The sequence below is a fragment of the Gopherus evgoodei genome, chromosome 14 (genome assembly GCF_007399415.2).
Source record: "Gopherus evgoodei ecotype Sinaloan lineage chromosome 14, rGopEvg1_v1.p, whole genome shotgun sequence".
NCBI lineage: Eukaryota > Metazoa > Chordata > Testudines > Testudinidae > Gopherus > Gopherus evgoodei.
In genome coordinates this window covers 2,916,673-2,928,748 of record NC_044335.1, presented here as the reverse complement: position 1 = coordinate 2,928,748, position 12,076 = coordinate 2,916,673, and the positions used below count along the sequence as shown (strand labels likewise).

General features: G+C 57.9%; 1 protein-coding gene across 1 annotated transcript; it reads left to right on the top strand.

The window, feature by feature from the left end:
* The first annotated feature begins 960 nt into the window (after positions 1-960).
* On the top strand, positions 961-11,040 carry LOC115634977. Its single transcript, XM_030533122.1, has 5 exons — positions 961-1,140; positions 3,151-3,247; positions 6,711-6,872; positions 9,401-9,532; positions 10,519-11,040. The coding sequence occupies exons 2-5, from the start codon at positions 3,151-3,153 to the stop codon at positions 10,653-10,655; spliced, it is 528 nt and encodes a 175-aa protein (XP_030388982.1). The 5' UTR covers positions 961-1,140; the 3' UTR covers positions 10,656-11,040.
* Positions 11,041-12,076: the final 1,036 nt, after the last annotated feature.

The following is a 12,076-nucleotide window of genomic DNA, read 5'->3' as shown; positions in this document are numbered from 1 at the left end:
ATGTTAAAGCCTCCTCTCTGCCCCTTCCCCTCCAGCAGTCCCCGCTTCACTCCAGATCTGCCCCTCCCCCCCAGGACCTTTCAGTCCCCCTAGCCCTTCACCCGAATCTCTGAGCCCCTTGCTGTCTGGAGGGGAGGGGGAGAGACAGCTTTAAGCCCCCTTTGCACCTTCCTGTTCTAGCGTTGGCCCCTACAGAGGCAGCCCCCGGGCTGCTCTAACTCCCGCTGGGCTGGCTACAGCTGCCAGGGCCTAGCGTCGTGCCTCTCGGTTCGTACCCCCTTCTCCCCAGCCCCACCCGCTGCACATCCCTTCCGTCAGGGCCTGCGCGGGACGGGAGCTCAGCCACTGAGCCGGGGGCTGGGGTGGGGGAGGAACACGAGGACCCCCTGCTATACCTCAGCAGCAGGATTTCTGGGGCCCCGCCCATCCCCTGGAGACGAGGGTACAATGGGTACGGCTAGCAGGGAGCGTGGCACAGCTCCCCACAGCACAGCAGCATCAGGCAGGGCCTAGGCCCCTCTCACGCACCCTGGGGCGACGGCAAGGCTGCAGGAAGGTGGGACCCCAAAGGGAGCATTGGCCTGCAGCTGTGCTCAGGGCTGGGGCCCAAGCCTCACATAGGGTCACAGGCACCGTCTCTGCCTGCGTCAGGCTCAGGAGCCAGCGGCTGCAGACCAGTGGCTCCAGCTCCCGCCCCCCACCCTTCCTCCCCTGCCTGAGCCTGGCTGCGTCAGGGACTCTTATGGCGCCTCCAGCTCGGGGGGGGGGGGGGTCTGCCTGGGAACTGGCCCCCTGCCAGCCTGCTGGAGGGATCCATTCCAGCCCATGCAGTCCTGCCTCTGAAGTGGTCAGGCCTGAGGGCTCGGGTGGGAGGGGGGGCTTGGGGGCTTGAGCAGTGAGATTTCTGGGTGCCCCCTTGGAGGCCGTGCGCTGGCAGGAGGGGGGGGGCCCTGCAGGGTGGTATGTTCTCCCACAATCCCACGTCTGTGCAGCTGAGTTGTGCTAGAATAAGAGTCTCTGCTGGCCTGGCCGGCGTGTGTGCGCTGGCCCCGTGCCCAGAACCCAGCACAAGCTGCACTTCGGGGACGCCTGTTGCCTCCATTTCCCAGCTGGCTGCAGCCCGCCCTGCCTCGTCCTGCAGTAAGTACGCACAGCCCTGCCTGCTCCGGTGCCAGGGGGCCAACGGAGGCAGCCGGAGGCCCAGCTACCTGGCACTGCCCTCTCGCATCAGGCTGGGGGCTGCAGGATCCACAGCCTTTTGGGCCCAGGGCTGAGCCACAAACGGAGGGGTTTAGGGTAGGGACATTGAGCGGCTGACTCTGTTCTAGCTGCACTTTGGCGAGCAAGCTGGCCCCCAACTGCATGTCTGAGCCCTCTGCAGAGGGCGACGGACAGCTTGCACCCCCACTGCCTCAGCTGGAAATTGCCTGCAAACCTACCTGGCCTCCTATGCGCCCCTGGGGCTGATTCTGGGTGGGGGAGACAGGAGCCAGTCCCTAAGGCATGAGAGGGACCGTATCTGTAACTCCACAGGATAAAGGAGCTTCCCAGGCTCCCCCTACACTCCAGGCATTTCGGGGGCGGGGGGGAATTCCTTCGGCTCTAACATCAGCATCTAGTGCACTTGGGTGACCCCCAGGGTGGGAGCAGCCCCGGGCCCCATTGTCCCCGATGCTGGCCAAGGGCTGGGGGCTTTTGGCCCATCCCTGCGGCCCCGTCCCTGTACCTTTGCCCGCGTGGGTTAGCTGTGTCCTGCTGGTAGAGGTCAGACAGGACAGGGCCCTGCCAAGTCCCAGTCTCCTTATTTAGCGCGTGGCGGCAGAGTCAGCTGCGACAACCCGAGCTGAAGGGCACGGAGCCCTCCCCGTGGCTGGGCAGGAGCCCCGAGTGCCCAAGTCCTGCAGCATGGGGGCCACGGGCCTGGCCAGCACCAGGCTGGCATCGTGGGGGTGAGCTGCCATGGCAGGTAGGGCTGCCACCTCTGAAGTAGAAAAAAACCAGGACATCCAGGATCGTCCTGTGCCCATACAAGCGGCCAGCTGGCAGGGTGCAGAGCCAGCTGGCAGACTGCCTGGCACAGCTACCTCGACACAGGGACAAGCCTGGGAAAACCTGGCCAGGTGGCACCCCTCACGTCAGCTGAGCCTGCTCTCCTGCTCGCCCACCCGGGGTGCAAGGACACCGGCTGCGCTCCTGGGTCCCGGGAGCTGGAGCAGAGGCTGGCGCTAGTGGGGAAGAAAGCTGCAGGCAGAGCGGCCTAGTAAATCACAGGAAAATGAGTCTTGTCAGGCATGGCCTGGAGCGGCTTGCAATGAAGGCAACAAACGCTCTGCACACCCGGCCCTTCCACCCAGCTTGGAAATCCACTCGCTGGCTGGGCCTGGGACAAGCTGCGCTAGCACTGCAGGGACCAGGAGCAGGGATGCTCTGGCAGCCTTCATCCAAACCTCTACAGGCTCTTCCCAAATGCCAATGCTCCCCACACCCCATTCAGGTCTTGCAGTTGGGGAAACTGAGGCACAGAGAGGGGGGTGTGCCTAGCCCGATATCACCCAAGGAGTCAGTGGCAGAGCCAGGAACAGAATCCAGGTGCCCAGCGCAGTCCTGTGCCAACTCCCAGGGCTGCTGCTCATGCCCTTGCCCCCTGGATGTGGGTTCGGGATACTGTCCTGCCTCTTTCCAGAGCAGTTACCTGAGCCAGGATCCTGCCCCCGTTCGCTCTGGAGCATTCCGTACTGGGTAGGGCCGGGCAGCACCAGGGATGATCCCTCCCCTCCTTGCCACCAAGGGGCACCAAGAGATTTGAGGCCAGCTGGGTTCTGCTGCCCAAGGCCTTTCACTGTGAGCAGAAGCTGCCATTGGGGAAGGGACGTGGTGCCGGGGGACACTGACCAGCCAGGTTCCCACCCAGCTGCCAATCAGATGGCACCTGCCCTACATCTGCCTGCTGGGGACACCCCCCTCGCTGCTAAAGGCTGCGCCGGCAGGGGATGGTGAGGAGATCAAGGATTCGAGCAAGACTGCCGGATTCTCCTGGGTGGGGGGCAGCCGGTGCAGGTCCTTGGGGTGCAGCTGGGTGGCGCTCTGCCCCCTTGGACGGCACAGCACAGCCCCGCACGTGACAGCAGTGCCAATGCTTTGATCCCCCAGATGCTCTCGCTGCCGGCCCTGCGCGTGGGCACCCTGGCCAGGAGAGGAGTCCTGGGCGCTGCCAGCATCAGAGCAGCACATGGCCATAGCGGACATGGTAAGAGCACTCCGCTTGCCCAACGCCCCTGCGAGCCAGCCCTGGGGGTCACTGGCTCCCTTCCTGCCTTTCTCTTGGGGGCCCCCACTGGCTCTGGTGTCCAGGTCAGGCCGCAGAGGGAGACTGGTACTGGAGCTGTGGCTCCGGAAGGCTGCGTAAGCAGCATTGCGTGTGCCTGGGGAACAGCGGAGCTCCACACCACAGGCCGCCCCACTCTGCAGCCTGCCTCCAGCCGGGGCTCCTGGCCTGTCGGAGGCAAGAACGCCTGGCCTCAGGCCTCCCCTGCCCTTAAACCCCCGCGGCTGGCTCAGGTGCTCAGCCTGCAGGACTGTGACATTGCAGAGCTCAGGCCGGAGGGGGCTCGCAGACCCAACGGTGCCTGCACAGCCAGAGCCCAAACATCTGCACTGCACTTGTACGGCCCTGCAGCCCGAGCCCTGTAAACCTGTCAGCTGACCCAGGCCACCGCGGGTGTGTTCTTCAGTGTAGACCCAGTTATTCCCAATAATACCCTGAGTGGCCAACCCTACACTCTGGAGAACAGGGAGTGGATTCCTTCCTGACCCCTGCCTGCAAACTGCTTCGGCCTGCAGCATGGGACTCGGGGCCTCTAACCAAGCACTTACCCAGCATCTGTCTTTTCTAGGCCTCAGAGCTCCGCACAAACACTACGTGGATGAATCGTAGCCTGAATCACTGAACATTTTGCTCATAGAATGACACAATTCTCTCTCCAGTCCTGCTCCGGTCTGAGGCTGATCTCCCCCAGGGCTCAGCCCACCGGACCTGGCTGAATTCCTGGCCCTATTGAAGGCAATGAGGGTTTTGCAACTGATGCCAATGGGGCCAGAATTTCAGCCCAGTGGCTGGAGCTCTTGATGAATTCTCCTACGGCAGCTATTTGCTTGCTCCAAAGTGCTGATATTGCAGCTACTTGTGAGTCTTTCTCCCGTAGGGATGGGGCTACTTGCTAACTTCCGGGCTCTCACAGCGTCCTGGTTCTGCTGAGCCCCTGTGGGCCCTAGCGAATAGAACAGACTTGGGTGTGGAGTGCTGGGGAAGGCCCTGACTGGTAACCAGCAAAGACAAGGGAACCTGGGCCTGGGCCCTCCTCTGTGATGTATAAGGGGGCTTGAGAAGGCAGTGGGCTTTACTCCTCTTCTTCTCCTCTCTGCACCTTTTGACATTAGAAATTAAGGTCCTATATGGAGAAATGAGGCCACTCCAAGCATGGAAGTTGAGCAACGCTGCAGGGTTTGGATTTTTAGTCAGACTGCAGCAAAGGATAAGCACATATTTAACTTCAGTGAGTAACTCACACTTGGGAGAATGGAAGTCTTTGTTAAAGATTTAATTAAGTTGTGAGCACTCGCCCAACACGTCCTTTAACACTAGCCACAAAGTCAGGGAAAATCAGAGGTCATCTACTCCAGGCCCCTGCACTGAGGCAGGACTAATACTAGCTAGATCATCCCTGACAGGTGTTTGTCCAACCTGCTCTTAAAACCTCCAATGATGGAGATTTCACAACCACCATGGGTAATTTGTGCCCATGTTTAACCACCCTGGCAGTTAGGAAGGTTTTCATGATGTCTAATCTAGGTCTCTCTTGCTGCAATTCAAGCCCTTTACTTCTTGTCCTGTCCTCAGTGGTTAAGGAGAACAATTTATCACCCTCCTCCTTGTAACAATCTTTTATGTTCTTGAAACTTGCTGTTATGTGCTCCTTCGATCTTCTCTCTCTGGACTAAGCAAACACAATTTGTTCAGTCTTCCTTCTTCTGCCATGTTTTCCTTTAATTGTTTTTGTTGCTCTTTCCCCAATTTGTCCATATCTTTTCCAAAGTGCGGTGCCCAGAATTGGACACAATTCTCCAGTTGAGGTCTTATCAGTGCTGAATAGAGTGGAAGAATTACTTCTTGTGTCTCGCTTATAACACATGTGCTAACACATCCCAGAATGGGTTTTGCAACAATCATCACATTGGTAACTCAAATTTAGCTTGTGATCCACTGTCCCCCCCAGATCCCTTTCCGCAGTGCTCCTTCCTAGGCAGTCATTGCCCATTTTGTATTTGTGCGATTGCTTATTCCTCAAGCATCATAGGTTGTATTTGCCCTTGTTGAATTTCATCCTATTTATTTCTGACCATTTCTCCAGTTTGCCCAGATCATTGTGAATTCTAATCCTGTTCTACAAATCGCTTGCAACCCCTCCCAGCTTGGTATCATCCACAAACTTTAGAAGTATACTCTTTATGCCATTGTCCAAATCATTTATGAAGATTTTGAACAGAACCAGAACAGATCCCTGTGGGACCCCACTCGATAGGTCCTTCCAGCTTGAATGCAAACCCCTGATAACTATTCTCCACCCAGGATTTTCCAACCAGTTTTGCACCCACCTTAGAGCAGGTTCATCTGGGATGTATTTCTCTAGTTAGTTTATGAGCCGGTCATGTGAGACAGTATCAAAAGCCTTACTAAAGTCAAACTATATCACATCTGCTGCTCGCCTCCTATTCACAAGGACTGTTACCTGGCAGAAGGCTATTAGGTTGATTTGACATGATTTCTTCGTGACAAAAACGTATTGACTGTCACCTTATTTTCTTCTAGGTGCTTACAAATTGATTGATTGACTGATTGCTCCATTATCTTTCTGGCACTGAAGTTAAACTGACTGGTCTATAATTCCCTGGGTTGTCCTTGTTCCTCTTTTTATGCCCTTTTCCAGTCCTCTGGGTGCTCTTCCGTCCTCCACAAGTTCTCAGTGATAACTGCTAATGGCTCAGAGATCTCTTCAGCCAATTCCTTGAGTATTCTAGGATGCATTTCATCAGGTCCTGCTGACTTGAAGACACCTAACTTGTCTAAGTAATTCTTAGCTTGTTCTTTTTGTATTTTAGCTTCAGATCCCACCCTGCTTACCCTGATGTTCGCTAGGTTAGTCGTCCGATCGCTGCTAACTTGCATGGTGAAAACAAACAAAAAGGACTTAGGCCATTGCTGCGTTTTGTTATTGTCTCCTCCCCCTCCCCCCATCCTTGGGTACTCCTGAAATCACCAGCGAAAAAATGAGAGAGAGACAAAAAGTTAAACTCCTTGTAGCCACCCCCTCACCTGCTCTCCCCAGCAGCTTTAAAGCGCTGTTCCCAGTTTATCCACAAGATGGCACCAGTGCCCGTTTCCCACAAACTGCTGCTTGTTTTCCCCCTTAACCCCTGAGCTCCTGCCCCTGTTAACTGGTTGCTGTGTGGACCTTGCTCACCTGGAGCGTGGGAATAAGACTTGTCAGGGTCCCCGTACAGCCCTGGGCCGGGGCCCAGGTGACACCGTGCAGCCCCTGTGCAGATGGACGCTCCCGGCTGGCCGGCCTTCCTCCGGCACTGAGGGATGGGGGGCAGCGGTAGGGATGGGCTGGGGCTTTGCTGAGGCCAGTCTCTGCCCTTCCGCTCCCCAGTGGCGACTCAAGAGGACATGTCGGTGCCCCAGTACTGCGACAAGCGCAGCTACCCGCTCCCCGATGTCCCCTACCACAAGGACCTGGGCGCGGAGCAGAAGGCCCTGAAGGAGAAGGAAAAGGGATCGTGGAAGCAGCTGAGCAACGAGGAGAAAGTGGCCCGTAAGCAGGAGGGGGCAGAAGCCCTGTTGCTGGGGTGGGAACAGGAGAGGGGGGAGGTCATGGTACCAGAGGGGGGGGGTCTGGTCAGTTACCTCCCCCCCATCTTCTCTGTGCAGCATCCAGCTCCTGCTTGGCGACCGAGCAGGCCTGTGTCTGGGACCCAGCGGGTGGTGGGACAGGCCATGCTGCTGGACCCAGGGAACCAGGGGGGCCAGGGCCATGGAAGCCAGCAAGGGACCAGGATCGAGTAGGGGTGGGAGAACCTGATGTAGTCCTACAGGCCCCATGCCCCATTCTGGCTGAGGGACGGAGGTGCTGGGCTATTCAGAGATGTTCCAACCAGCTAAACCACACAGAGAAACCATAACCAGCCCTCTCCTGGCCATGGCATTAGAGATCTCCCCAGCCCCGCATTCCTGTAGGTCCACTTCATTTAAAGGAAGGGAACTCTGCATCCTCCATTATCTTTGAGTGTGCGATTGCTGAGAAACAGCCCTGGGCTCCCTCGTGGTCCGTACCTGGAGCCCTGGGCTTCTGGTGTTGGCCGAGATCAGCATTGGCACATGCAGCGTTGGATTTCCCCACCCCCGCCCCCCGGCAATATCCCTCGCTCGGAGCCCCATCCTGCAAGCTGCAGCCTCCCCAACCCTGCTGGCTTCAGCTGGAGCAGAGCACGTCCAGCATCTGGCAGGGTCAGGCTCAAGTCATCTTAGCTCCCACAGGGCCAGGCCTCCAGGCGGTGATGAAACCCCAGTGCCAGTGGAAATTTTAGCCCAAGTGTTTAAGTTGCTGAGGCCCAAAAGCCTCTGAAAAGTCAGAGCCAGGAAGCAGCTCCCTCCCCTTCTGCTGCCAACCCCCCTGTAACTTGCATTCTCTGCTCCATCATTAGTTGACATACCAGGTAAACCAGCTGGTGTAATGCCTTAAATACGCTGCTCCCCCAGCTGGAGTGTCTGCCAGGGAGGATGCTGTGTCACCCCAGAATTCTCCATCACAAGAGGAGCCAGACAAAGCCAGCCAGCCATGTATCGATAGCGCTTTGTCCTGAGCAGGCAGCAGCCGAACAGTTAAATCTGTTCCAGGTCAATGCATCTAATCACTGGGGAGTGGGCAAATATTGCACCAGCCTGCACCTGAGCTAGCCCAAGGAAGCTCTGTGCACATGACAACCTGCTGGCAACAACTATTACACTGGCCTTTTACGCTGGGACAAAACTTAACACAAGAGCATGGAAAACTAAACCCCAGCTCCACTGCATGAAATACGCAGGCTGCCCCTGAATCCTCGGCTACACAGGAACCAGCACGTGGCTGAAGGGCTGCAAGTGGGGGCCAAGAATCCACCAAATAGATCAATGCACATAGCCACAAAAGGCTGATACGTCGGCTGGGTAACAGTGGTAACCACGAACTGGACTCTGTCCGTGTCCTGTTTACAGCTGAGCAAAGCAACTTCCAGGGTCTTCCCTCCCCTCGGCCATTTCCCTTCACCATCGATAACTTAACTCTGGCCTTGGTGCTCTCAAGCGTATCAGTGCCTTAGAAATGCCCTGGGAAGCATCATCGCCACTGCAGAGCAGCCGCAGTTAGGGTGAAATGACTTACCTAACGTCCGATAGTCTGTAGGTGGCAAGAGCCCAGATCTTCTGCTCCCAGATCACGACCCAACCACTCCAGCCCCCTCTTGCCAGCATGGTTCTGCCACCGTTTCCCCGGTCCAGGTGCAGATGGGTTTGTCTCTCTCTCTAACACGATCATAGACTCTCCAGGGTGCGTCTCCAGTAGAAAAACCAGTCCCGTTTTCAGCACTGGGCCAGTTTCATCTTTGCTGCCCTCAGCAGTAGCACTAGTGTCACCACCATGGTGCTTAGCCCTGCTCAGAACAGTGCGAGATGAAGAGACCCTGAGCCCTGGCTCCACCGTGGGAGCTGCACCAGTGCTGACAGGACAGGAGAGCTCCCCAGAACAGGTTGCTGTGCATGGGGCTTCATGCTTACCGTGTTGGACGCAGGCACTTCTCTACTGTTAAACCAACCCGGACGGATGGACTTGGAAAGCAGACATCGCTGCATTTGCCAAGCAACAAGAGCCATTATCCTGGGACAGTATCCCAGTCCCCGCAGTTTCAGTGCTCTTCCCATCTGGATTCATGCTCTAAAAGCTTGGACCGTGTCTCTAACGTGCCTGTTAACTGCTGTCCAAGTCCTGCCAGAGCAGGCCTGACAAACCAGACAGCTCCCAGGAGGAAAGGTGGGATGGGCCGTGCAAGGGATGGGGGCTTGGCCACAGGAATAGCCTGTGGGAGCAGCAGATGGGATGAGGGGGGCAGAGGGGGCTCTGAGGTTAGCAGCTACCACAAAGCCTTTGCCAAAACTGTCTGTAGCTCCCTTTACAGACAGGCACCCTCTAGGCTGCAATCTCAGTGCTAACACGGTCTCTCCAGCAGTCGCCAGGGTGGGGGAGCGGACTGGCTGTCAGAGTGGGCTGGGATTCTCTGGGCTGCCTGAGCCTCGCAACTCTCTCTCTAGTCTATCGCCTGAAGTTCAATCAGACCTTCGCAGAGATGAATAGGCCATCCAGCGAATGGAAGACGGTGCTAGGAGGCGTCTTCATATTCTTTGGCTTCACTGGATTAATCGTGTGGTGGCAGCGCGTCTATGGTAAGGAGAGATGGACCGTAGGCTTGTAGGACAACACGTGAGAAGGCAAATGGGACACAGCTGGGGGGCTGTAGTGACAATCTACTGCCACTGTAGAGGCTCCCCCTTTAAATCCCTCCCCAATTATTATTCTAGGGGCATCCCCATGTTCCACTGCCCAGAACTTCCTGCCCCAGCCTGAGATGGGCTTTGTGACACATCATTCGAAACCTGGCTGTGCTGCCATCCAGGCCTGGACCTGCAGCTGGCCACGTGCTCTGGCCTGGGCTGGGGCAAGAACTAGCAGTGCATGGAAGTGGCTGCGGAGCAAGGCCCTGGCTTCTGGCACTGGGCACAGAGGAGCTGGCGAAGCAGAGCTCAGAGCACGGCTGTACACTTCTATCCATCTGGGCATGCCCTCGAGTGGGTCTGCTCTTAACCCTGCCCACCCAGGCCCTCTACAGAGCTGACACCTAGATCCTGCTGAGGCATTGGTCCTCAGATCCCCTGAAAACCCCCTCTGGGCCCTGCTGGCCTCACCCCCGCTACACGCAGGCTGCAAGAGCCTGAAGGTTTTCTAAGCCCCTTCTTTAAAACGGCACCAGGGACAAATAAACCGCTGCAAATATTCCTCCCAACCCCTCCTGGAGAAGCAGCCTCCCGTGTAAGCCACCCTTCACCCAGCAGAGGGCGCCGGAGCCGGCACATCCTAGGGCAGGTCTGGGGCCGCCCCGCTGCCCGCGGGCATGGACAAGCCTGAGCCCAGCCAGCTTGTGCGCCTTGCTGGGGTGCCGGGCAGGGCCAGGTGCTGGGCTGGCCTGGTGCCCACGCAATGCCACTGAGCCAGCCACGTTCCCGGCCCAGCCTGGGCGGGGAGGAGCCGCCCATGCCCAGGGCTGATCCCACACCCCGGAGGGAGGGGAGATGGGGAATAACGTGGCCACAGCCCGTTGGGTGGAGATCCAGGCAGGCAGGTGCTCTGAGCTCTCCCCTCGCCGTGTCCCCAGTGTTCCCCCCGAAGCCGCACACCCTGACGGACGAGTGGAAGGCTCAGCAGGTCAAGAGGATGCTGGACATGCGCGTGAACCCCATTCAGGGCTTCGCCGCCAAGTGGGATTACGACAAGAACGAGTGGAAGAAGTAGAGGGGACGCCCTCCACCCCCCATCTGCAGCGGGCAGCGCCTGCACACTGCCATTCCCGGGCAGCAAGAGGCCAGCGCTCTGGGGGAGAGCAGCTGGAGCAAAGCCACTCTTGCCTGGCTCCCCTACCCCCATCCTTCGCTGGGCTGCCAGCCCGAGCCCCCCCACCTGACCCCTCGTGCCTTGTCCGCAGCTCTCCCTCTCCTGCGCCAGCTCAGCTGTGCAGCCTGGTCCTGGGCAGTGAGCTGGCTCCAGTCTCCGCCCTGCCCCTCCCTGGCCCACTGGGGGATCCGTCCTGTGGCCCGGCCTGTCTCTGGTGAATGAGCATTTGGCACTGTCGTTCCCTGCTCCCATGGAATAAAACACTACAGTAAATCTGCAATGTGCAGCTTCTGTCTTGTACCTGACAAAGGGGAGGGGAGGAGAGACCCACTGTTCTCAGCTCTGGGGTTCCTGGTAACTTCCCCCTCAGAGCCTCCCCCTGCGCAATCCACTCCTGTCCCCCAAGGTACAGCGAGGAACCCTTCGTCCTCGCGCAGTTCCTTAAAGCATCACCTGGCCAGGCCTACTGTCCTCTCCAGTCACTCGGTTCTTCTCCCTTCCCTGATCACCAGTTCTTACCTGCTGGGAGGCAGAGATCTAGGCCTGTGTTCGTCTATGGAGAGGAGCCAGCCAGGGTGGCACCCCAGCCCTGGGCACTGCAGGAACCCGGGGGCTGGTGTGCTCATGGGAGCATTTTAATGGAATTCTGGGAGTGCAGGCAGCTCCATTCCTTCTCCAGCCACCCAGCCTGTGCAGTGGCATTAGGCTCAGGCCTCACCCTTGCAGGCTGCTCCAGGTGAATCTCTGCAAGTGTAGCTCATTCACTTAGCGCTTCACAGGACACATCTTCAGAAGACCCTGCCAGCAATCCTTGGGGCTCTGGAGCAGGGACAAGAGTCCTGGGCTTCTGCCTCAAGTGCCCTCTGTGCCCAGGGGGAATAAGTGACTCATCTGAGGCACCGAAGGGCCAGAGCGGCTATTGGAACCCAGGCAGCTGTAGCTCGTAGTGCTGGGCTCTGGCAAACCACCTATTTCAGAGGGAGGTAGGGCCATGCAGGCACCGCTAAATGCTACATCAGCCTGGCCCTGCGGGGCTTGGATAGGCACATTCTCCACTCGGACACACTGCTGGTGCATGCTGGCTCCTCGAGTGTGCAGGCAGAGCAGAGAGGACACAGGTATTTCCACACGACACCGTCTCCACCTGCCACCAGCGGGGCTGGAGTGGCTAAAAGCAGCCAGTGCCCTGTCTACACTAGCGTTGCACCAGTGGGTGAACTGAAGACAGGGAGAGAGGAGGGAGCAACAGTTGCCATGTTTTGCAGGTACGCCTCTCAGCAGGGACAGGGCCCTACTCAGCAAGAATCACAGAACTACACAGC

Excerpts from the sequence above, each read along its gene's own strand:
- LOC115634977 (XM_030533122.1), top strand. The coding sequence starts at position 3,151 with ATGCTCTCGCTGCCGGCCCTGCGCGTGGGCACCCTGGCCAGGAGAGGA. Across the intron at positions 6,873-9,400 it reads CAACGAGGAGAAAGTGGCCC|TCTATCGCCTGAAGTTCAAT; the intron begins GTAAGCAGGAGG and ends CTCTCTCTCTAG. Across the intron at positions 9,533-10,518 it reads GTGGTGGCAGCGCGTCTATG|TGTTCCCCCCGAAGCCGCAC; the intron begins GTAAGGAGAGAT and ends CCGTGTCCCCAG.